Source organism: Balaenoptera ricei, chromosome 2, assembly GCF_028023285.1.
Source record: "Balaenoptera ricei isolate mBalRic1 chromosome 2, mBalRic1.hap2, whole genome shotgun sequence".
Classification (NCBI taxonomy): Eukaryota; Metazoa; Chordata; class Mammalia; order Artiodactyla; family Balaenopteridae; genus Balaenoptera; species Balaenoptera ricei.
Window position 1 is genome coordinate 7,377,908 of NC_082640.1, and position 25,746 is coordinate 7,403,653.

The 25,746-nt window shown below is 41.3% G+C and overlaps 1 protein-coding gene and 2 long non-coding RNA genes across 7 annotated transcripts; 1 reads left to right on the plus strand and 2 right to left on the minus strand.

The window, feature by feature from the left end:
* Window positions 1-11,544, minus strand: MEIG1 (meiosis/spermiogenesis associated 1). Of its 5 annotated transcripts, none has more exons than XR_009500152.1 (4): window positions 11,309-11,544; window positions 6,804-6,970; window positions 1,902-2,712; window positions 1-1,196 (listed from the first exon to the last, which is right to left on the minus strand). XR_009500152.1 is itself a non-coding variant. In XM_059910331.1 (4 exons), the coding sequence occupies exons 1-3, from the start codon at window positions 11,346-11,348 to the stop codon at window positions 2,584-2,586; spliced, it is 336 nt and encodes a 111-aa protein (XP_059766314.1). In that variant the 5' UTR covers window positions 11,349-11,544; the 3' UTR covers window positions 1-1,196; window positions 2,572-2,583. The 5 variants fall into 5 exon arrangements, 4 of the variants coding, with proteins under 4 accessions (XP_059766314.1, XP_059766302.1, XP_059766297.1 ...); XM_059910331.1 differs by having other exon boundaries at window positions 2,572-2,712; XM_059910319.1 differs by having other exon boundaries at window positions 1-2,127; window positions 2,572-2,712.
* On the plus strand, window positions 5,985-25,391 carry LOC132357021 (uncharacterized). The gene is made up of 3 exons (XR_009500157.1): window positions 5,985-6,073; window positions 10,962-11,194; window positions 25,314-25,391. It is a non-coding gene; the product is annotated as an uncharacterized LOC132357021 (long non-coding RNA).
* On the minus strand, window positions 23,426-25,740 carry LOC132357016 (uncharacterized). The gene is made up of 3 exons (XR_009500156.1): window positions 25,370-25,740; window positions 24,801-24,923; window positions 23,426-23,518 (listed from the first exon to the last, which is right to left on the minus strand). It is a non-coding gene; the product is annotated as an uncharacterized LOC132357016 (long non-coding RNA).
* Window positions 25,741-25,746: the final 6 nt, after the last annotated feature.

Here is a 25,746-nt window from a genome sequence, read left to right on the forward strand (position 1 = left end):
GAGTGTAAAACAACATGAGTTTATTCTGTTACAGTTCTGGAAGCCAGAAGTCTGAAATGGGTCTTATCTGGTAAAACCAAGGGGTTGGCAGGGTTGTGTTCCTTTCGGAGACTCTTGGGGCTTTATGTATTCTTTGGCTTTTGGCTCCTTCCTTGCATGTCTCAGGCCTCTGCTTCCTTCATCACATCTTCTCTGACTCTGACTTGCCTTCTCCCCTCTTTAAGGACCCAGGTGATTACATGGGGTCCCCCTAGGTTTTCCAGGATAATGTCTGCATATCAAGTTCTTAATCACATCTGCAGTGTTTCTTTAGCCATATAAGGTACCACATCCACAGGTTCCAGGGATAAGGATGTGGCTGCCTTTGCGGGCAATTATTCTACCACGGTAAATTTTTCTTTTTTTTTTTTTTTAATGCATTAGCAAGTTCAGAAGACCTCCTATGCTCAGCACCTAGTGGTGTGCCAAACCTGGAAGACAGTGACAGAAATCCTGACCATAGGCGTACAGATAAATGACTTGAAACAAGTGCTAAATAAGATGACCCCGGGCAGCATGGGAAAGGCATAAAAGAGGCTTACCAGTCTATTTATCCTTTCCACGATGTGTTTGTTCTGAAAAGGCACACTTTTGTTTTGTTTTTTAGATGTTCACATCTTTTGCCTAATTCTAATTGTCCTGTCTTAATATTGAGAATTCATTACATACTGTGGACATAAGTCCTTTATTTTGTGTATGTTTTGCAGACTTAGTCTCCCAGTCAGTGCCTTGCCTTTTCTTTCTTTTTTTATTTATTTTATTTATTTATTTTTGGCTGCGTTGGGTCTTCGTTGCGGTGCGCGCGCTTCTCATTGCGGTGGCTTCTCTTGTTGTGGAGCACAGGCTCTAGGCGCGCGGGCTCAGTAGTTGTGGCGCACGGGCTCAGTAGTTGTGGTTCACGGGCTCTAGAGCGCAGGCTCAGTAGTTGTGGTGCACAGGCTCAGTAGTTGTGGCGCACAGGCTCAGTAGTTGTGGCGCACGGGCTTAGTTGCTCTGCCGCATGTGGGATCTTCCCGGACCAGGGCTCGAACCCGTGTCCCCTGCCTTGGCAGGCGGATTCTTAACCACTGCGCCACCAGGGAAGTCCCAAAGGCACAGTTTTGAACTGGGAAAAACTAACGGAGCTTCGTGGGGCAGGTAGTTCTGGAAAACAGGACCTGAAGTTGAATGAATTGATAGATGTGAGCTCGTAACCCAAAATCTATTTAAAGGTCAGAACTTATCAATGGAAACAAAAAGTCTTATCAGTGACAAAACAGTTATAATGAAAATTATATCTTTCAGCTAGTTAACTTCAAAGCGTCAAGGCTCACTGGCGTGGGGGCGCTTCTTCAGTCTCCCGGGTTAACGGCCTTCTTTGCGCGTTAGCACTGGGCTGTTCCTGCAGCGGTGCCAGGCAGCACTGGAACATGTCTTCCCTGGCGGCGGCGGCGGGGACGGGACCCAGAAGCTGACCCCAGGGCGAGGCTCCACCAGGAGGTGATTCAGGAGGGAAGGAGCCGCTGGCAGGGGACTGGGGGAAGGGGGCAAGGACGGGAGAGAACCAATTGCCTACGTCATCCAATGAGTTACTGCTGCACGTGAGCGAAGGTTAACCTCGGGTTGATTCCTCCCTGCGGAAGCAGGTGGCTGGGCCTTTGATACCTCCGCCCCAGGCACCCTCATTTCTTGGCATTTCCACTCAACTCAGTGAGAGGCAAAGGACTCCAGAGGCAAGAGAAAGCCCCTCGGGCCACAGAATGCAGATCTGGCAGTTCAAAGTGATGGGCGTCGGGGGACTAACCTCTACACAACCGCTGCAATGGTTTCAAGTGGGGCTCTTTCTTCCCCTGCATAATACAGTAAGTCTCCTACATACGAACCTTCAAGTTGCGAACTTTCCAAGATGCGAACGTGCGTTCCATCAGTGTCAGGCGTGAGTGGAATTGCCGCTTGCCCTCCGTCTCCTATTGCTGACGATCCTTCAGCTCTACCGTCGCCCACCTCCTCTCCCTCCTCCAGTCAGTAACTCTTCTTGCCCGCTCACTCGATGCCAGCCCCTGGATGCCAGCTGTTGTGCTGTACTACTGTCCTTTTCAAGGGACTGTACTGTAAGAGTAAAAATGTTTTCTTTATTTTTTGTGTTCGTTTTTTTATGTATTATTTGTGTGAAAAGTATTCTAAACCTATTACAGTACAGTACTATATAGCCGACTGTGTTAGTCGGGTACCTAGGCTAGGTCTGTTGGACTTAGGAACAAACTGGACTTACGAACGCGCTCTCAGAACAGAACTCGTTTGTATGTAGAGGACTTACTGTAGTTATGCTACCACGGTTAGAACAGGAAGAACCAGAGCAAGGCGGGTACCAATGGAATGCTACTGCAGTTATATTTTAGAACAGAACGGGATGATTACTAGAGACCACGTTTCATGGCTTTGGTGTCTCAAAACATTCCATTGAAGTCTGCATTTTGGAGTCTTTTGTAAAATGACACTTACATGATGTAGAATCAAACAGTGGATTTTTAAAAAGATAATGACAGGTATTACCAAGAAGTAAGGCTAGTAAGCATAAATTTTCACTTTGTGGACTTCCTTGTCATCACATTCCCTCTGTCTGTTGTAGTAATAGAAAGTATTGTCCCGTCTCTCAAGTTTCTTCACATATCCTGTCTCTGGCCAACGATCTACCTGTATATTGAAAACCAGAATACAAATATTGTAATGCTGATGTTCTTTTTATATAATATTTCACTATCAAACAGTTAAAAACACAAGTCACATCGAACAATTAAAGTACAAAATTAAATTTAAAAACACTTGAGCTCTTAGTGATATCTTACACACACACACACACACACACAACACACAACACACTTAAGTTGTATCCTTATACTGCAGGACAACTAATTCAGTGCTTCTCCCTAGATCCCAATTTCTAGATTTAAATTTCTACTCTGCAGCCAAGATAAAACATTCAAAATAATCTAAACTTTATCCTTCTTATGTTTACAAACTATTTTAAGCATGATTACTTACTTACTTCTAAAAATAATACCCAAGGAGGAAATTAGGGCTAGGCCCAGGCCACAGGGGTGACTAAAGGAAGCAGTTAGACTAGAGATATCTAAATCTCTACATCTAGAAAATCTCTATATCTAGAGAAATACACATGTATTTCCTCATGTCCATGTTTCAAGTTCACACCTTAAAACTCAATTTTTCATAGAAATTTGAGGTCATGAACATAGTCCTTAGCAATCTCTTCTTACCTTCTCCACACTAGTCTTTCTCGTTCGCCATATTGGTTTGCTTACTTGATCGTTTGGCTTGATCTAGTTTGGACATTTTTCTCCCCTTCCTCTCTGAATTTGCGTTATACCTTCTTGCTCAGGTCAATGCATTTTTGCTGTGTTAGGTATGTTGCTTCTGGATTGTGTGACATGTACTCCACCACTGTCAAAACCCTAGTAATCTGATTTTGTGTTCCTGGCATAAAAACAAGTCCTGTTCTTCAACATCATCTCTACAGGCAGCTACTCATTCTCCAATCCCTCACTTACAAATCACAGCTTCCAAACTGGAACACGAAAATGCCACGAATACAAAAGAACACACATCCTTTATTTTCTAACAACACATTTTCGCTTTCTTCTGCGGTCTCACTATTTAGGAGTTAGCAAAAACGGGTAGCAGCCTACTGGTAAACCTTGGCAGGCTCTCTGACGCGTACATCATAGAGAAAAGCAATGCTCTCCATCGCTTAGGTCAAGCCTGCTTTTTGTTGATTCCATTACCCTCAGCAGAGAAAGGAAGAAGTTCTCAAGATACCATTACCGCTGTCTTCCTCTTGGGGCCAAGAGCAGGCTCTCTCATTTAGTAGGGTCCCCCAACCACCTCATTCAGCGAAGACACAGTACACTGCTGCTTCTTCAGAATACCCGCAGCACTTTATGTGGGATTGAGGAAGGAGACAGACGGGCCCAGGCTGGGCAGCTGCAACCAGTCTCCTGCTGACACCTCGAGATAAGAGACCAGCAAGAGCAGAGCCCTGATTGGGTGGAAGACAACGTGACCACATTTTTCTCATTCTTGTGGCAAAGGGGATTTTCTGGCTGGACACGTGCGCAGAGAAGATCCTCAGTCTCGGGAGGGGCCAAAGGAGAGAGGAGCCACCAGCCCATAATATGTCCTGCCAACCTCCCAGAAACCTTCGCACTGGAATCCATCTTGGCTGAGAGATGCGTATGCACCCACCAGGAAGGACCCTGAGTCAGGCCAAATGTGGGCACGAACAGGACGATTGGCCAGAGGTAACCCAGAAGACTGCCCCCATGTAAGCGATCTCAGCCACCCCTATTGCGCGCAACTCTGAGTCTGCCTGTGTGTTCTTCAACACGTACTTTGCTCCCAATAAACACTTTATCTGCTTCACAATCTCTGTCACTTTGCTGAATTCTTTCTTCAAAGAAGACAAGGACTGAGGTCCTGCTTCCAGCTGCCTCACCCTAGGAAATCAGGGGGGGCTTCCAAACAGAGGTACTGGTTCTGTCTCATCAACCTCTAGGATTTTTTCTTTCTATAACCCTTTGCTCTTTCATAATTTTTTCTTCTTGGCTTTCTACCCATCACTCCCATTCAACCTAGGAAACCTTCATTCCTTAGAGAATGGTGGAGGGGTGTGATATGGTCCTCAAGTCAGCTCTCCTTGGGCAGGAGATCAGTAAGCATTAATAGTGCCCATAAGGACATGTGCTTCAGGTAAGGATAAGAACATCACCCAAACCCTTCAGACCGCTGCCAATCAAGGCAAGCCTTCAGTTACCCTCCTGTCCGTCCTTTAAGGCCCACTGCAAATGCCTCTCGGGGCATGAAGCCCTTTTGGAAGATTGTCCCTGAAGGAAGAAAATTTCATCTTCCTTTAATTTTGGGGGGCATGTATTTTCACTTGCGTAAGTTTTTATTGTTCGTCACTCTTAATCTTCCACTCCAAGATACAGGAATAATAAAAGCTATCATTCACTGAACGCCATTCATTCACTCAGCAAACTACTACTGAGCACTACAGTGCGAGGCACTTGCAACACATGATTTCATTTAATTCCTGAGACAATCTTCTAAAGCAGGCACTGGCATCACCATTTTACACTTGAGCTCAGTAAGGGTTATGAACCTTGTTCAGGGTTCCCTAGCCAAGGAGGAGAGCCAGGATGCAAAGCCTGGGCAGACTGATTCCAAATCCTGTACTCTAAGTTTCTTGAGGTCAGGCATTTGCTTTTATATTTATCTTTTTAAAGCACCTGGCACAGAAATTTGCACATGGCAGGTACCCAATAGATATACACTGAAGTGAAATGCAAAACCTCTCTACAACTGTCAAGTCATATAGTGGATCGGGTTGTGACACACACACACACACACATACACAACCCTCAGGTGCTTTTTGGGACTTCCCCTTTAAGGGTGTTCTTTGTGTTCCCTTAAATCTGATCTTATCTCAGTCTCTTATCTCTTATCTGATCTCAATCACAACAGTTTCTGAGGTGGTGGTGTAGGTGCATCAGCGCCTGTATGATCGCCTTGCCTATATGATCCTGGGTCTTACACACCTTTCAGGGGCATAGCCTATCCCAATCTTAAGGCAAGTGTATGAAGCTTATTTTTGAACTGCATTAAAATGCTGATGCTTGTGTTTTACAACTATTTAGAAGCCACAGATGATAGAGTAATGAAAACTCCCTTTTGGTAATGGGGACCAAAGAGTAAAATGCTGGTAGATATGAAGAAATGGATATGTGAAAGTCATAGTCATCCATCAAATCCTCATTTGATCAGTATGTTTATTTTCATTCCTTACCACCCCTAATAATCTCTATGGAATTAACATCCATTAAATGAAAGAATCTATTACATTTTAGCTCTGTATTGCCTCCATCTTTTTTCCTATCTACTTTTTTAGGACGTGTTAAGCAGAGATCAAAGAGTAGAATGAAGGAAGAAAAAGAATATGGGGATCTGAAAAACCCATCTAAGAATTAGCCTCTGAACAATGGTGAGTTAATAATAAAAACATAAAACAAAAATAAAAAACAAGTTAATAATAAACACTTTGTTGCAACCTCAGCTCTAAAAGTTAAAATACATTTATGAATACTATGTCATATTCTATAATATCCTTCCAAACTCAGCCTCCTAGTATTCAGTAGAATAAATGAATTTTAAAAATCACATTATAAACTGGGGCCATATCTAGATTTTGGTATAGTCTTTGAAAAGCAAAACCATGTCTCTAATCTCTCAAGAAAGTCTGGAATACACAACCAAAGTCGGGAGATTTTGTCACCTAAAGAACTTAACCCCTTTATAATTTGTGGTTAAAGTAAAAAAGAAACAGGAAAGAAATAATAGTTCCACAGCAAACTGAATATCTGATAATAGAATTACCTTAGGGAGAGAAAATGACTCTGCTTTGATGGTCTACCATAAAAGGTTCACAGCACAGTTGTCAGTAAAAGCTAGAAAATTCTTAATGTTTCTGTGCTGAGGAACCACCTCTTGCCCCAGTCTGCCTGAAAATCATTCTTCTGGGCCTCAGTTCCCCATCAGTAAAACGAGAGGGCTGGAGTAGAATTCCCTTTTAATATTCTCTGGTTCTTTGTTGGCGGTGGGTTTTTTGTTTGGTTGGTTTGTTTTTTTTGTTTGTTTGTTTGTTTGTTTTTTAGTGCTTTTCACCACCTAACAAACTCATTTTGAGTTCAGGTTTGTAGAGGCATAAATCTTACCATAGAAACTTGCTTCACTTGTTTATATTCAATTTCATCTCGATATCCTGCGTGTTGAAATCTGTACAGATTTTCTATCTCTTCTGACCACTTTTTGGCATGACTTACTGATTTTGGTTTCAGGTCAGAACTAGCCATGGCTACAGAGGTCTTATTACCAGTTATTTCTGAAAGATGTGAAAACAACATTAATAGATAACGTAATAGTGACAGTTTGTGAAATCCCTTTAAGAATGAACAAAACTAGCGTTGAAAAAAAATTAGAGAGTTAAGAATTCCATTAAATATATTAGATTTTTAAACATTCAATTCCAAGAGTGAGAAGGATTCATGTTCTATTTTGGAAATAAAATAAAATCAACCCTGAAAGATACATAAAATTGCATTCAGAGTTACAGAGTGCTGTCCTAAATGCTGCAGACTAATTCTGGTATTTCAGACCATAGTTTATACATTTCTGAAATCACACTCTTGGTTTTAACTGCTCAGGAGATTGTCAGAATATCCCACCACCATTTCATTTAATCATATTCAAAACTTTATCTCCCTTTTTGTCCGTTAAGGGAAAGTAAGATCGGTCTTCTCACTCTCTTCCTTTTCTTCTTACTGGGAAGCAATGGTTTCTTCCTTTTCCTTTTCTTGACTGTTTGGAAACATGCCAGTCACCGCAGTCCCCTGACTCAGGCCACTGTGTCCTGATGTGAGAAGACGGACTGTCGACACAGTCAATGACAGCTGTGTGGCTGTCCTGACACTGAGATCCCTGACTTTAAAGCAATGTAGTCCTTAAAATTAAATTTTCAGCTCTAGTTCACGTAACTGTCTAGTCACCAAACTTGTATAGCCAGTTCTTCAAAGACATAATCTTGCACTTGTTTTTTTGGCGACTTCTTATTTTATTACCAAAATATATCATTCATTTAACATTTATTATTATATATAATATTATATAATACCTATTATATACAATATATGTATATTTTAATATTATATAATTATTATATATTAATATATTTTACAGTCATTTATTAAAATAAAGTGCCCAGAATTTTCACCATGATTCCTTGAATTCATTCTCCTATTTAAATATGTTTCTATTGGCTGAAATACATTAAAATCAGACCTAATAAAGTAGGTTTCATGTAAATGGAACCTGTAAATGAATTCATATTTTTTGAATTTTTTCAGTTCTAATGACAAATGCTTATTATGTTAAAGAAGTCAAGCAAAACATTAAAGTACAAAAAGAGAAGGCAAAATAATCATCACAACAGTTAGAATTATCCATCAGGTGAATATCATCCCAACCAAATGATGAGTTAGAAGGACAAACTTAAAAAGTTTTATGAAAAGGAATCTTATAACAAATGCTTTAACAAGTGTAATAAATTTAGCTTTACCTGGATTTACCAGGAGGGAAAATAGGAAATGGAAATAAAATTGACGGGAATTGCTGAACTTCAGATAAATGTTTCTTCAGTATTAAATATTAAATGTTTCTTCAATATTAAAGATGTAGTGTAGAAGTTCTCTAAATGGTTAATAAAAAAGACTGTTAAGTAAATAAAAGTAATAAAAGACTGCTAATAAATGATAAAAGACTTAATAAAAAAGACTGTTAGGACACTAAGTCATTTGTTTGAAGTCCATGTATAAATCACGCACTAGTACTGAGTGATTCATTTCTAGGAAAAATAAGGAAATTGGTCTTATGCTTCCTCCCACCTCCTCTAGAATTGTGTTACATAAGTAACATTCTAAAGGTTATGACACTGACATTCTATTCTGAAACCATAGTTCCCACAGTTGTTCAGACTTAGCTCCGTGTTTAAATGAAGTCATTTGAGTCACCCTGTTCTCACTCTGATGATGGTAGCAACCACCTAAGTGGATATATCATTAGAATTGTTGTTTGCATTTTTTTCCCATTGCATGCTAACACATATATTGATGAGAATGAAGAAAATTAAGGTATTGTTACTATTTGATTTTTTAAAAATTTTGATGCTTATTTATTAATTTAGGTTCAGGCTCATGTTGTAATTTAAGGCAGTACATTGTTATGTTATTGTATAAATTTATGTAAAATTTGGAAAACCTGACACAACAAGACATAAGCCATATTTCAGTCAAACTTTGTCCTTCAACTGCATTCATTTTAATGGGAGGTTGACTGCTTCATTGCTGCACATATACTAATTATGACCAATAAGTGAGTTGGACATATGTGGTACAGCCTGATGATCCAGTAACATATATAATTATATATTTTATATATATACATAGATATATATTCCACAGGAAAATGACACTAAGAAACATGGGAGAAAAACGGTGCAAATTCAGGGTATTAAAAATACTTTCAGGGTGCTTCCCTGGTGGCGCAGTGGTTGAGAATCTGCCTGCCAATGCAGGGGACACGGGTTCGAGCCCTGGTCTGGGAAGATCCCACATGCCACGGAGCAGCTGGGCCCGTGAGCCACAATTACTGAGCCTGCGCGTCTGGAGCCTCTGCTCCGCAACAAGAGAGGCCGCGATAGTGAGAGACCCGCGCACCGCGATGAAGAGTGGCCCCCGCTTGCCACAACTAGAGAAAGCCCTCGCACAGAAACAAAGACCCAACACAGCCATAAATAAATAAATAAGTAAATAAAATTAAAAAAAGAAAAAAGAAAAAAGAAACTGGTCCTGGAGGTGGCTCCCCCAGAGGGTCCACCAATGGCTAGAAAAAAAAAAAAAAAAAACTTTCAAAATGAGTCATGTTTTTATATGAATTTAGTGGCTGTAATATTTAACATTGGTTTTACAGTTTTCTCAGAGCAGTGATACTATCTTAATTTTTGTTTCACCCAAGCCATTTCTGCTTGAGGCTTGGCTTTTTGATATATAATAAAATACTTTTATTTACTCATAGTCATTCAAAAAGTATTTTCCTAAATGTTATCTATGTAACCTTTCATCATTTTCAAACATTTAATAGAGCAGAAAAATATGCTGCATTCAGCTTAACTACTGGGGAAATCGCCATTTTTCTCAGAAGAAATATGCATCCCCCTAAACATATCAGGCATTTGGGAGTTCCCTGGCAGTCCAGTGGTTAGGAATCTGTGCTTCCACTTCAGGGGGCACGGGTTCAATCCCTGCGCAGGGGAACTAAGATCCCACATGCCACACGGCCAAATAAATAAATAAACAAACATATCAGGCATTTCAATACTCTGCTTTCCCAAAATATCTAAAGGGAACGTGAGTGTATTTTCACCATAAGAGGAACCCTAGTGGCTATACTATATGGTGATGGTGTAAATTCTTTTGGTCTCTCTTACCACTTACTACTTATTAAAAACAGAATGCAACTAAAAATAGGAAAGATCAACTTAAAATTCCTTAAAGATTTCCGTGATTCCCATAAATTCACTGGCAGCACTAATTCTGCTGGTAGCCTTCAGCACTGTGAAAGTTAGTGGTTTCTTTAATGACAGCTGTGGCAAAAAATAATTTATATAAAATACATTTGACCTCTGTAATACTAAGCTGTGTCTGGAAAAACAGGAAATGGCAATGCCTGAGTCTCTAGTTTGCAAAAATCAAATTTTGTTAAACAGTATTAGGGTTTATGTGGGTATTTAAAAATCCCACCAATATTAAGTCCGTGACAATCTGAGGTTTTTATCTAACAGAAGCCTTTGATGTAATCTCAAACTCCCTTCTATGCAAAAAGCCATCACCTTCTTCTAGCTCTGAAAAGTGCTTTTACTTTTATAGTCGTATTAAAACCCCAAGAGCTATCAGAAAGGCTAATCTTCCATTTCTTTCCCCATTTTATTTTTTCTATTCCTAGACACAGCAGAATACGGCGGAGGGGCCCTTTAACTAGCATGTAACCTGGGCCAAGTCAGTTCACTCTCGCGGGCCTCTGCTTCCTGAACTGAGAAGAGGTCTCACTAGATTATCTCTACAATTCTTACACTTCCCTTCCCAAAGTTTTTGGGGGTTCAGCTGAACAACAGAATTGGTTTCCATAACAGGCCTTGGTGGTCCATGGTCCAGGTGTGCGAGTGTGCATCTGCACAGCAGAAAGCCCCTCCTTTCGGGGACCCCGCGAGCTGACCGATAGGGCTTCTCTGGTCCCTCAAACTTTTTTTTTTTTCCTTCCAGAAATCAACAATCACGTCTGTAAGGTAAAATCTGCCTAGAGAAGGCTGAGATGGAGAAAGTATCCTAAACCCTGGGGATCAAATGACTGACCTGCAGGGAACTCAGAAAGGAGCCCCCAGAATCGAGACCCCTAAAGACAAAGGCGGCGCGGAAACTACGGAGACTCGAAATTAAAGACCCTTCCTGAAAAAGAGGAAACGAGAAAAAAGAGGAGCGAGGCGGACAGATTTCAGGTACCCTGCAGGAGAAGCGGGGCAGAAGGGGCGGAGCCTGGGCTTCGGGGCGGGGCCTGGCAGGCACAGGGGCGGGGCGGGCAGGGCCGACCCCGCAGCGACGCGCCCACTCACCCGTGGGTCCTGCTCGCCCGGGTAACCTTCGCTCGGCCATCCTTGAGAGACCGGGGCGCCCCGCTTGGGAGCTCGCCAGCGAGTCCGGCGGTGCTCGTGTTCTCCGCTCGGGATCCGTGGGCTGCGCTGGGCCAGCGAGAGGCCAACTGTAGCGGCCTCGGCGACACTCGCTTCACCCGGCAACGCCCAGCGCAGCTCGAGCGCTCAACTCCTTCAGGCCCCTTTGTGCTCGCTCAGGCCCCGCCCCCTCCGAACGGGCCTTTGTGCGCAAGCGCGTGGGTGGAGCCTTGCAACTTCTCAAGCCCACCTCGAGGTGGAGAGAGGCCTGCTTGCCGCTGCATGAATCACAGACGGAATTCCCTAAAAAAGCCGATCAGAGAACAGAGACCATTGGTGCGTCTGGTCCCTGATGGTAGATGCCTCCTATCTGTCCCACCTCTTCTTCTTTTGTTGGAATTAAATGAGCCAATCCATAGGGTCGAGCACAGTGCCTGACAATTAGTAAACCTATGATAAATGACACCTATAGCTTTATCTTTTCCCAACATTACCTACATTATTAATCATTTAAAAGACTGCCTATTTACTTACAACTCCCAAATTTATTTCCTTAGCTCAGATCTCTCTCTAAATTCTAGACTCGTATAACCAACGTGTATTCAACGTCTATCTGGTTGTCCAAAACAACCACCCTCCAAACACCCACCCTCAAACCTGCCCCTTCCACGGTCTCCCCCTTTCGGTAGGTGGTCCCTAGAGTCCACTTTCTCTGGCCCTCCATCAGCAAAATATCCATCCATCTGCAAAACCTGTTGGCTCTACTGATCCCATCCAGCGCAAGCCACCATCACTTTTCCCCCTCTGGTTATTGCAAGAGTTCCCAACAGGCTTCTCTTGTCCCCTGCAGTCTATTCTCAACAAAACAATAGGTTCGATCTTGTTAAAACCTAAACAAGATTATGTCATTTCTCTTCTCCCAATCCTGCAATGGCTTCCCGTTTTACAGAGTAAAAACCAACAAAGCCCTTCAAGATTTGCACGCAATCCCTCCTCCCTTGCTCGGGAGCCCGGGATCACTTTGCTCCAGCCACACTGGCTTGTCTGTTCCTCACCCTGCTCCCACATTAAGGATTTAGATGTAGCTGCTTCCTCTGCCTGGAATGGTCTTCCTCCATTTATCCCCTTGGCTAACTTCCTTGTTTTCAAGTCTTTGTTGATATCTCAACTTGCCCATCGCAATCCCTGTAGCTCTCTCTTCCCATCACGTTCTCTATCTGTCTTACTATGTTCTAGTGTTTCTTTTTTCCACAAGACTTATCACCTTCTAATATACTATTTATACTGCTTGTTTCTTTTTTTTCCTTTTCTTAGCATAATGCTTTTCTATATTGCTTGTTTCTTAATTTTATTATTTATCTTTCACTAGAATGTAGTTTCCATCAAGCGAGAGATCTTGTTAACTAAATTCCTAGAACAGTGCTTAGCACTCAGTAGGTACTAAAACAATATATTCTGAATAAATATATTTCACTACCACTGCCACTATGATGCTGTGGCAGCAGTATAGCGTGGTGCCTAGGACACTGGCATCTAGGGCATGACCTTGGATTTGAATCTGGGTTCTACTACTTAAACTAAGTTTCCTTAACTGTAAAATGAAGACAAAAACTGTACCTATCTGATGGGGTTGTTGTGAGGATGAAGAAATAAATATACACCTAAATGTATTTAGGACAGCATCTGGAACTGCATAAATGATGTCAATAGATATTATTATTTCCACTAGAACGTGCGTTCCATTACCGCATGGGCTTGGCTTGGCTCACTGCTGAATCTTTAGTGTCTAGAACAGTGTCTAGCACATAGTAGATGGTCAACAAGTATTTGTTAAATGAAAAAATGAATTCTCACTATCACATTTCCTGGAGTGTTGCAGTACCTTCCTACCCAGACACCCAGCCCCAGACCGAGTGGTCTTTCTAAACTTGAATCCAGTGGTTCTCAAACTTTAGCATCTATCAGAATCCCCTGGAGGGAAGGTGTGTTAAAACAGACAGCCATGGGACTTCCCTGGTGGTCCAGTGGTTAAGACTCCGCGCTTCCAGTGCAAGGGATGCGGGTTCCATCCATGGTCGGGGAACTAAGACCCCACATGCCAAGTGGCACGGCCAAAAAAAAAACAAAACAAACAAAAAACCCCCCAAAAGACTGTTGGGCCCATCTCCAGAGTTTCTGATTCAGTAGGTCTGGGCTGGGGTAGAAAATTTTCATTTCTAACCCGTTTCCAAATACTATTGGTGGTGTTCTTCCAGGTGTCATATTTTGAGAAATACTGCTCTAATCTCACCTGTCACTGCCTTGTTTCAAACCACCCTGGCTTGCCACTGTCACTCAAGTTAGAGTTTCAACTCCTTGGCTTGGTGTACAAGACCTTCTTGATCTGGTCCTTTCCTTAAAATAATTTTCTTATTGAGGTGCAGTTGATGTACAAGATTATATGTTTCAGGTGTACAACATAGTGATTCACAATATTTAAATGTTATACTCCACTTATGGTTATTATAAAATCTTGGCTATAGTCTTTGTGTTGTACAATATATCCTTGTAGCTTGTTTATTTTATACATAGTAGTTTGTACCTCTTAATCCCCTACCCCTATCTTGCCCCTGCCTGCTTCCCTCTCCCTACTGGTAACCACTAGTTTGTTCTCTATATCTGTGAGTCTGTTGCTTTTTTGTTATATTCACTAGTTTAAAAAAAACTTTTTAGATTCTACAAATAAGCGATATCATACAGTAATTGTCTTTCTTTATCTACCTTATTTCACTTAGCATAATGCCCTCCAAGTCCATCCATGTTGTTGCAAATGACAAAATCTCATTCTTTTTTTATGGCTGAGTAGTAGTTCATTATATATATATATATATATATATATATACATATATATATATATACATATATATATGTATATATATGTATATATATATATATATATCTCACATCTTCTTTACCCATTCATCTGTTGATGGACACTTAGGTTGATTCCATATCTTGGCAATTGTAAATCATGCTGCTATGAACCTTGGAGTGCATGTATCTTTTTGAATTAGTGGGTTGTTTCAATTGTAAATCATGCTGCTATGAACCTTGGAGTGCATGTATCTTTTTGAATTAGTGGGTTGTTTTTTTTTTTTGGATATATACCCAGGAGTGGAATTGCTGGGTCATATGAGAGTTCTATTTTTAGTTTTTTGAGAAACTTCCATACTGTTTTCCACAGTGGCTGCACCAATTTACATTCCCACCAACAGTGTACAAGGGATCTCTTTTCTCCACATCTTCACCAATATTTATTTGTGTTCTTTTTGACGATAGTCGTTCTGGTGTAAGGTGATATCTCATTGTGGTACTAATTTGCATTTCTCTGTTGATTAATGATGTTGAGCATCTTTTCATGTCCCTGTTGGCCATCTGTATGTCTTCTTTGGAAAAATGTCTGTTCAGGTCTTCTGCCCATTTTTAAATTGGATTGTTTGGTTTTTTGATGTTGAGTTGTATGAGCTGTTTAAATATTTTGTATATTAACCCCTTATAGGTCGTATTACTTGCAAATATTTTCTCCCATTTAGTAGGTTATCTTTTGGGCTGGTTGATGGTTTCCTAGCTGCGCAAAAGTTTTTAAGCTTAATTAGGTCCCATCTGTTTATTTTGCTTTTATTTCCTTTGCTTTAGGAGACAGACCTCCAAAAACATTGTGACAATCTTTTTTTTTAATTTACCATTTATTTATTTATTTGGCTGCATTGGGTCTAAGTTGCTGCACGCAGGCTTTCTCTAGTTGTGGCGAGCGGGGGCTGCTCTTTGTTGTGGTGCGCGGGCTTCTCATTGCAGTGGCTTCTCTTGTTGTGGAGCATGGGCTCTAGGCGCACGGGCTTCAGTAGTTGTGGTGCGTGGGCTCAGTAGTTGTGGTGTGTGGGCTCAGTAGTTGTGGCTCACAGGCTCTAGAGCACAGGCTCAGTAGTTGTGGTGCACGGGCTTAGCTGCTCCACGGCATGTGGGATCTTCCCGGACCAGGGCTCGAACCTGTGTCCCCTGCTTTGGCAGGTGGATTCTTAACCACTGCGCCACCAGGGAGGTCCCACATTGTGACAATTTATGTCAGAGTGTTACACCTATGTTTTCTTCTAGGAGTCTTATGGTTTCTGGTCTTACATTTAGGTCTTTAATCTATTTTGAGTTATTTTTGTATATGATGTTAGAAGTGTTCTAATTTCATTTTTTACATGTAGCTGTCCAGCTTTCCCAACACCACCATTGAAGAGACTGTCTTTTCCCCGTTGTATATCCTTGCTTCCTTTGTTGTAGATTAATTAACCATAAGTGTGTGGTTTATTTCTGGGCTCTCTGTCCTGTTCCACTGATCTATGTGTCTGTTCTTGTGCCAATATCATACTGTTTTGATTACTGTAGTTTTGTAGTCCAGTCTGAAGTCAGGGAGTGTGATTCCTCCAGTTCTGTTCTTTCTCAAGATTGTTTTGGCTATCAGGGTCTTTTGTGTTTCCATACAAATTTTAAAACTATTTGTTATAGTTCTGTGAAAAATGCCCTTGATATTTTGATAGGGATTGCTTTGAATCTGTAGCTTGCCTTGGGTAGCATGGTCATTTTAACAATATTAATTCTTCCAGTCCACGAACACGTTATATCTTTCCATCTGTTTGTGTCGTCTTCAATTTCTTTCATCACCGTCTTATAGTTTTCCAAGTACAGGTTTTTTACCTCCTTCAGTAGGTTTATTCCTAGGTATTTTATTCTTTTTGATGTGATTGTAAATGGGATTGTTTCCTTAATTTCTCTGTCCAATAGCTCATTGTTAGTGTACAGAAATGCAACTGATTTCTGTTTATTAATTTTATGTCCTGGAACTTTACCAAATTCATTGATGAGCTCTAGTAGTTTTCTAGTGGCATCTTCAGGATTTTCTATGTATAGTATCATGTCATCTGTAAACAGCAACAGTTTTACTTCTTCTTTCCAATTTGGATTCCTTTTATTTCTTTTTCTTGTCTGATTGTTGTGGCTAGGACTCCCAATACTATGTTGAATAAAAGTGGCAAGAGTGGGCAACCTTGTCTTCTCCCTGATCTTAGAGAAATGCTTTCAGCTTTTCACCATTGAGTTTGATGTTAGCTGTGGGCTCGTTATATATGGCCTTTATTATGTTGAGGCATGTTCCCTCTATGCCCACTTTCTGGAGGGTTTTTATCATAAATGGATTTTGAATTTTGTCAAAAGCTTTTTATTGAGACAATTATATGATTTTTATTCTTCAATTTGTTAATGTGGTATATCACATTGATTTGTGGATATTGAAAAATATTTGCATCCATGGGATAAATCCCACTTGATCATGCTATCTGATCCTTTTAATGTAATGTTGGATTCAGTTTGTTAATATTTTGTTGAGGATTTTTGCATCTATACTCCTCAGTGATACTGGTCTGTAATTTTCTTTTTTGTGATATCTTTGGTTTTGGCATCAGGGCGATGCTGGCCTTGTAGAATAAGTTTGGAAGCATTCCTCCCTCTGCAATTTTTTGGAATAGGTTGAGAAGGTTAGGTGTTAACTCTTTTGTAAATGTTTGGTAGAATTCACCTGTGAAGCCATCTGGCCCTGGACTTTTGGGGAGTTTCCTTTTTATTATTACTGATACAGTTCCATTACTGGCAATTGGTCTGTTCATATTTTCTATTTCTTCCTGGTTCAGTCTTGAGAGAGTGTGCATTTCTAGGAATTTGTCCATTTCTTCTAGGTTGTCCATACTATTGGCATATAGTTGTTCGTAGTAGTCTCTTATAACCCTTGGTATTTTTGTGGTATCAGTTGTAACTTGTCATCTTTCATTTCTGATTTTATTGATTTGGGCCCTCACGCTTTTTTTTCTTGATGAGTCTGGCTAAAGACTTATCAATCTTGTTTATCTTTTCAAAGAGTCAGATCATTGATCTTTTCAGTTTTTTTTTTTAGTCTCTATTTCATTTATTTCTCCTCTGATCTTTATAATTTCTTTCCTTCTACTAACTTTGGGTTTTGTTTATTATTCTTTTTCTAGTTCTTTTAGGTATAAGGATAGGTTGTTTATTTGAGATTTTTCTTATTTCCTGAAGTAAGCTTGTATTGCTATAAACTTCCCTCTTAGAACTGCTTTTGCTTCATTCCATAGATTTTGGACCATTGTGTTTTCATTTTCATTTGTCTCCAGGTATTTTTTGATTTCCTCTTTGATTTCTTCAGTGATCCTTTGGTTGCTTAGTAGCATATTGTTTAGCTTCCAAGTGCTTGTGGTTTTTTTTCTTGTAGTTGATTTCTAGTCTCATAGCATAGTGGTAAGAAAAGATGCTTGATATGATTTCAGTTTTCTTAAATGTACTGATGCTTGTTTTGTGGCCTAGCTTGTGATCTATCCTGGAAAATGTTACATGTGCACTTGAAAAAAATGTGTATTCTGCTACTTTTGGATGGAATGCTCTATAAAAATCAATTAATTAAGTCCATCTGGTCTAGTGCATCATTTAAGGCCAGTTGTTTCCTTATTGATTTTCTGTCTGGATGATCTGTCTATTGATTTAACTAGGGTGTTGAAGTCCCCTATTATCATTGTGTTACTGTCTTTTCTCCCTTTATATCTGTTAATATTTGCTTTATGTATTTAGGTGCTCCAACATTGTGTGTCTATGTACTTACAATTGTTATAATTTCTTCTTGGATAGACCCCTTGATCATTATGTATTATCCTTCCTTGTCTCTTGTAACAGCCTTTATTTTAAATTTATTTTGTCTGATATAAGTATTGCTACTCCAGCTTTCTTTTGATTTCCATTTGGATGGAATACCTTTTTCTATCCCCTCACTTTCAATCTGTGTGTGTCTTTAGGTCTGAAGTGACTCTCTTACAGGCAGCATATATAAGAGTCTTGTTTTGATATCCAATCAGCTACTCTATGTCTTTTGATTGGAGCATTTAGTCCATTTACATTTAAGGTAATTATTGATATATATGTTCTTATTGCCATTTTGTTAATTGTTTGGGAGTTGTTTTTGTAGGTCTTTTTTTCCCTTCTTTTGTTCTCTTGTGATTTGATGATTATCTTTAGTGTTATATTTGGATTCCTTTTTCCTTTTTTATGTGTATCTATTATAGATTTTTGGTTTGTGGTTACCATGAGGTTTTAAAATAAATAAATAAATGTGTGTGTGTGATTGTTTTAAGTTGCTGATCTCTTAATTTCAAATGCATCTTAAACAACTCTGCATTTGCACTCTCCTCCCCTCACACTTACTATTTTTGATATCATATTTAATTTCTAACTGTTTTGTGTATCCCTTAACTGCATATTGTGGATATAGATGATTTTACTTATGTTATCTTTTAACTTTCCTACTGTCTTTATGTGTGGATGATTCACTACCTTTACTGTATGTTTGCCTTTACTGATGAGCTTTTTGCTTTTATAATTTTCAGATTTCCAGATGTGGCCTATTCTTTTTCACTTAGAGAAGTTCCTTTAACATTTCCTGTAAAGCTGGCTTGGTGGTGGTGAACTCTTAGCTTTTGCTTGTCTGTAAAGATTTTGATCTCTCCATCAAATCTGAATGAGAGCCTTGCTGTAGAGTATTCTTGGTTGTAGATTTTCCCCTTTCATCACTTTAAATATATCGTGCCACTCCTTCTGGCCTGCAGAATATCTGCTGAAATGTCATCTGGTAGCCTTATCAGAGTTCTCTTGTACATTACTTGTTATTTTCCCTTGCTGCTTTTCATATTCTCTCTTTATGTTTAATTTTTGCTGTTTTAATTACAATGTGTCTTGGTGTGTTCCTCTTTGGGTAAATCCTGTATGGGTCTTTCTGTGCTTCCTGGACTTGGATGTCTGTTTCCTTTCCCAGGTTAGGGAAGTTTTCAGCTGCTACATCTTCAAGTATGTTCTCAGCCCCTTTATCTCTTTCTTCTCCTTCTGGGACCCTTATAATGTGAATATTAGTGTGCTTTATGTTTTCCCAGAGGTCTCTTAAACTGTCCTCATTTCTTTTCATTATTTTTTTTCTGTTCAGCATCAGTGATTTTCACTACTCTGTCTTCCAGGTTGCTGATTTGTTCCTTTTTATTGTTGATGCCTTCTAGTGCATTTTTCATTTCGGTTATTATATTCTTAATTTCTGGTTGTTCTTTACCGTTTCTAACTCTGCCTTAAAAACTTCTAACTTCTCACTCTGTGCATCCATTCTTCTCCCGTGTTTTTTGACCATCTTACCTCTCACTACCCGGAACTCTTTCTTGGGTAGATTGCCTATCTCCACTTCACTTAGTTCTTCTTCTGGGATTTTATCTTGTTCCATCATTTGGAACATGTTCCTCTGTCACCTCATTTTGCCTAGGTTACTGTTTTTATTTTTATGTGTCTGGTAGATTGGTTGTTTGCTGACCTTAGACAATTGGCCTTTTGTAGGAGATAATCCTGTGCATCCCATCAGCACACTCCCCTCTTGTCACACGAGCTGTAGGTTCCCTCTTATGAGGGCTGTTGGGTCCTTCTGTTGTGGCAGGCTGACTATGTAGGCAGGCTGGTAGGCTTGGTTGACCGCTGGTCTGGTTTGTTGCCAGGCCCTGCCTTGTATGGAGGCTGCCAGCCACTGGTTGGTAGGACCAGATCATGAGGTGGCTGACTGAAGAACCCTGTGTGTAGGGGTGGTCCTGGGGCTAGTGCTGACTCACTGGTAGGAGGAGTCCGGGTCCGGAAGACTTTGGGGCTCTTGGTACCCACTGGTGGGTGAAGCCAGGTCCTGGAGCTAGTGCCAGTCTACTGGCAGGCAGAGTTGGCTCCTGCAGTCTGGTTGCGTGGCCTGGGGCCAGGGGGTGGGGGGTGGGGGGCGGGTCTCAGAGCTGGTGTCAGATTGCTGGTGGGTGGGGCTGGTTCCTGACATAGCTGGATGCAGGCTCTGGGGCATCTTGAAGCTTTTATTGGCCTGCTAGTGGGCAGGGCCAGGGCTCAGCTGGTCCCAATGCAGGGTCCGATCTCCTGGTAGGCAGGCTGGGTCCACAGGCTGTGGAGCTGTGGTTTTCTCGTGACTGGTGTCTGCTCTCCGGTGGGTGAGGCTGGTCTAGAGGCTAGAGCAGGCTCGCTGGAGAGTGGAGCCAGGCTCAGGGGATTATGGGGCCAGTGCCCGCCCACTGGTGGGTGGAGCTGTGTCCTGGGCCCTCTGGTAAGCAGGGCTGTGTCCAGTAGCGGCTGGGGGCTCAGGAGGTAGTAAGGCAGCCTGTCTGCTGGCAGGTGGAGCCGTGGACCCATGCAGTTAGTTGCTTGGCTTAAGACATCCCCGCACTTGCCCCTGTAGGCTGTGGGGCCAGGGCAGGGCTGGGTCCTGGGACTCATAAGCTAGAGAAAGGGTTCCATACCGGTGCTTGCCAGCGCCAGTGTCCACAAGGTAGAGCAAGCTCCTAAAAATGGCTCCAAGTGTCTGTGTCCCCAGGATGAGCTGCAGTTGCCTCCTGCCTCTCTGGGAGACTGTCCAAGATCAGCAGGTAGGTTTGACCCAGGCTCCTATTAAATTACAGCTTCTGGGAATTCCCTGGTGGTCTAGTGGTTAGGACTCTGTGCTCTCACTGCCAAGGGCCCGGGTTCGATCCCTGGTTGGGGAACTAAAATCCCACAAGCCGTATGACGCGGCCAATAAAAGAAAAACAACATTACAGCTTCTGCCCTGGGTCCCGGTGTGCATGAGATTTTGTGTGTGCCTTTGAAGATTGAAGTCTCTATTTCCCCCAGTCCTCTGGCACTCCCGAAAGTAAGCCCAGCTGGCCCTCAAAGCCAAATGCTCTGGGAGCCTGACATGGGGCTGGGGTCTCTCTCCCCTTTGGGAGAATCCCTGCAATTGTAATTATTTTCTCGTTTATGGGTCTCCCACCGAGGGGTATGGGACTTGACTATATCACGACCTGCCCCTCCTACTTGTCTTGTTGTGGTTCCCTCTTTATGTCTATAGTTGTAAAAGTTCTTTTCTGGTAGCTTCCAGTCTTTTTCATTGAAGTTATTCTGCAAATAGTTGTGATTTTGGTGTGTCTGTGAGAGAGGGTGAGCTCAGGGTCTTTCTAATCTGCCGTCTTGGCCACTCTCCTCAGTCTGGTCCTTTCTTAGCTGGTTTAGCCTTGACTTCCCCTGTTAAGCCCCTATTATTTCATCCCTTTTGAGTCTGCTACTTTGGTTAAGAGGAACTATTGATTATTTGCAGAGCCCAGACGGAGTGAAAGCTCATTCCAGGGACTTCAGCTGTTCTTGGCCCCAGAAGCTGAGCTCAAATTTTTCTTCTCTGCTAAATTTTTCTGATGGCCTTTTACTCCTTGCAGAAACAAGCTCTCTCCTTGGCCTCCACCCTACACCCTGACACACATCCATTAACACACTTGTGTAAAACCTCTTGTGTTTATTTGTTTCCACGAGTTTCTACTTCTGCCAGCCTGTAAGCTCTTGGTAGACCATGGCTGATTCCTTTATGTACATCCAGGTTCAAGCACAGTGACTGACTTAGTAAACACCCAGTAAATAGTAATACCTACCATTTATTGAGCACTTACTATTTTCTGGGGCCTTGGGTAGCCTTTACAAACTTTTTTTTCCCTAGTTGAATAATAACACTTTTTAATCAACCAGAGGATTGGGGGTAGGAAGTGAGAAGAAGAGGTAAAAGTGCTGGAGAAAAACATGTAACTACTGCAAAATAACATATATTGTGACTTAAACCCCCCCCCAAAAAACACCTTCTATTATGTGAATTAGCTGGATAGTGTCTTTCTTTTTTTTTTTTCGGTCGTGCCACATGACACGTGGGACCCCAGTTCCCCGACCAGGGGTCGAACCTGTGCCCCCCATGTTGGAAGCACAGAGTCTTAACCACTGGACCAGCAGGGAAGCTGGGTAGTGTCTTCTTAATCAGTCAGCTCCTATAGAGAAGGAATATCCTTGCCAATCTTGTTTACTTTGTTCACATTCACCTATACACGCTCTAATTTTTTTTTCAAATCTATTGAGCTATAATTGAAATGCAGTAAATAGCAATATTTAGCAGCATATAATTTGATACATTTTGGCATATGTATACATCTATAAAACCACAATCAAGTTAATGAACTTGTTTCCTTGGGTACCCAGGCGACTGCTGATTTGCTTTCTGTCACTTTAGATCAGTTTATAATTAGATCTTATCTATAATTAGACAAGATCTTGTCTAATTGAGATCTTGTCTATAATTTTATTTAAATGGCATCATACAGTATGTACTCTTCTTTTGTCTGGTTTCTTTAGCTCAGCATAATTATTTTGAGACTCGTTCATGTTGTTTTGTCGTATTAACAGCTCATTCTCTTTTCCTCCCCATTTTATTGTGATATAATTGACATATAACAGTGTGTAAGTTTAAGGTGTATAACATAATGTCTTGAATCATGTATACATTACACCAACATGATCACCACAAGTGTAGCTAACATCCGTCACTTCACATACAGTTTTTGCTTTCTTGTGATGAGAACTTTTAATACCCACTTCCTCAGCAACTCTCAAGTATACAGTACAGTATTGTCAACTATAGTCGCTATGCTGTACATGACATTCCCGTGATTTTTTCATCTTATAACTGGAAGTCTGTACCTTCTGACCACCTTCAGTCATCTCTCCCACCCCTCCCCCACCTCTGGCAACCACCAATCTGTTCTTTGTTTCTATGAGTGCAATTTCTTTAGAGTCCACATATCGGTGAGATCATATAGTAGTAAATACCCCAAATAAATAATAATAGCTAATATTTTTTGAGCTCTTACAGTTTACCAGGACGTTGTGTGGACTTCATTGTTACCACCATTTTAAGATGAGAAAGCTGAGTTATGGAGAGGTTACCTTAACCAAGATCACATAAATAGTAGTGGCTCAGGTACAGCGCTAACCAGGGCCTGTATTTTTTCTAAAAGAATAGCATAGGATACAGCAAGTTTATGATGCAAGTTATTGTCAACTGAAAAAAAGAAAAGCACAACCTAAAAGTTGAGACTTATGTTTTATTTGGCAGACTGAGGGCTTAAGCCTGGGATACAGCCTCTCAGATGGCTCTCAGGGTCTGTTTCAAAGAGGTCAGGGAGGAGCTAGGATATATAGGAGTTTCTGCAAAAAACAAAACAACAAAAGCAACAAATCAGGTAGTCAAACATCAAAAAATTACTGCTAATTAAAGAAGAACCAGACATCTCAAGTTAATGACTTGAGTGCTTTTCTATGTATGGGAAGATGCAAGAGTCTGGGCTTAGTGAAATTATTCCTTTGATCTGCACCTTAACTATCTAGGGCTGGTATCCTAGTTTTCTCCATCCTGAATCCCCTCAGGGTGCATTGTTGGGGGGGGGTGGTAGCTGCAGTGGCTGATTTCTTGATGGCTGAAACATCGTCTGCTGACTGATATGGCAAGTGACATTCTTTATCCACACTATGGACAACGATTTATAAGTACATAAAATTAAGAAAAAGATATTCTGTACTGATTTCCTAACAAAAACTTGTATCTACCTCAATAAGTAGTTTTTAGGTATTTAACTTAAACTTAATAGCAGTTTTCTGTCCTTCTGGGACAGAATAAATTGAGGACTTGGAAGTCCAAAGAGCTTTGAGATTGCAGAAGGATAGAAATTCCCAGCTGGGGAAGGAGGACATAGCAATGACTAATCATGTTTCACTCTTTTCTTTACGAGCAACCACAAGAGGCATTTCTCCTGAGACTTAGTATCCAGGTAATTGGGCTTCTTCCGAAAGTCCATTTCATGTGTATTGTGAGGATGCTGAAGTCTAGTAAGTGACTGAATCTTCCTCTACAAGAGCCAATATTACATGTGTCTGGGCTATGCTTACCCATCTTTACTATTTTATACCCTATCTTTTAATCCTGACTCTCTGTTTGCCTTTATTCTCTTGTACTGTATCCATTGTTTAGAGGAGGGAATAAACACGGGGACGAATAAATAAGAATATGAGCCTTATCTTGACCTGTGTGGCCAGGAGCTTCATTGTCAGAGGTAGACACACTGGATTCTGCAAATACCAGGCTCAGTGCAAGATTTGGTTTTAGGTATAGACAGCCTAGTCACAGCGACAGCCTTCTTTTATCCTATGACAAACCATCTTGTACCAAATCACAGGTGTTGGCAATGTATACTAGCAGGGTATTTTACTCAGATTGGTGACGATGGTGTCCACACCTCCCCCCCTCTTCTCCCCTCCCTCTGCCTCCTCTTCCTTTCCTCCTGCCCCTCCTTAACATTTCACCAGAATCTGTATTTGAATAGAACTGGCTGCCAGGGCCGCAGGGAGCACGCCAATATTCTCTGAGGGTGGCATTCCGATTCTTGCTTTCCCTGGCTAGAACGCATTGTTACTGGATTTATTCCTTCATTACCTTGTGTCTCGGTGGAAGCCTTTATTTACCACGTTCTGCAAAGTTCTTGTCTCCAAATAGATTGAAAATGACTCGTAGGCGCATCTTAGTCGTCTCCGTCATCACGGCAGGGCTTGTTCGGTGCTGTGCACAAAGTAGGACCTCAAGTATTGGAGTTGTGACTAATAATGCTGTGGTGTCTAAAGAGACTCGCTGCTAAGGGGTGCGGGTAATGCCATTGTGACTATTCCGTGAATGTTAATACTTTAGCAAACCTTTTCATAAAGTTGCTTTGGTGGTGAAAAAATTCCAGACCTTTCGCCCATTACCCTACCATTTTATTTTTCTTTTATACATCTTTCTAACTTCTAAAAGAAAAAAAAAAGTTAAAAAAAAGAAAAAAGAGAAAGGTCAAAAGGGGTGGAGGTAGGGGAGACTAGCAGCTCAGTTCTCCTTGGGATCTTTACTTATCTACCCTAAGATCATTCATCTGAGCTGTGATCATCAAGGATCGTGGATTTACTCCGTTTGTAGATTACGTGTAAATGGAAGCAGGGACTAAGTTTTCGAATCTACCACAAGCCTCATACCGTTTTCTCACGCAATCCTGACGATTATCCTATAAGGTAGACATTGGGAAGGGACAAGAAAGAAGAAGAGAAGCAAAAGAAGGATTGCAGGATCGCAGCGGACAAGCAGGAAGTGGAATGCATCCGATTTCAAAGGCAAGCTCCGCATCCCGCTTCGCATCCCTGGGTGCAGCCGCCTGTTCTGGGTGTCGTCTCCCTTGGCGTTCTCGTTCCTGCACAGACACGGGCAACTCTTCACCGGAGCGACACCGTGTTGTGTCAAGGTATCCGGGAGGAGCCTCACTCCTCGCGCTGCACCCTAGATTCCTCCACCCGGCCTCCCAGCGCTGAGCGCAGGGCAGCCCAGTTAGCTGGTTTCAACCCGCAGGTCGCGGGCT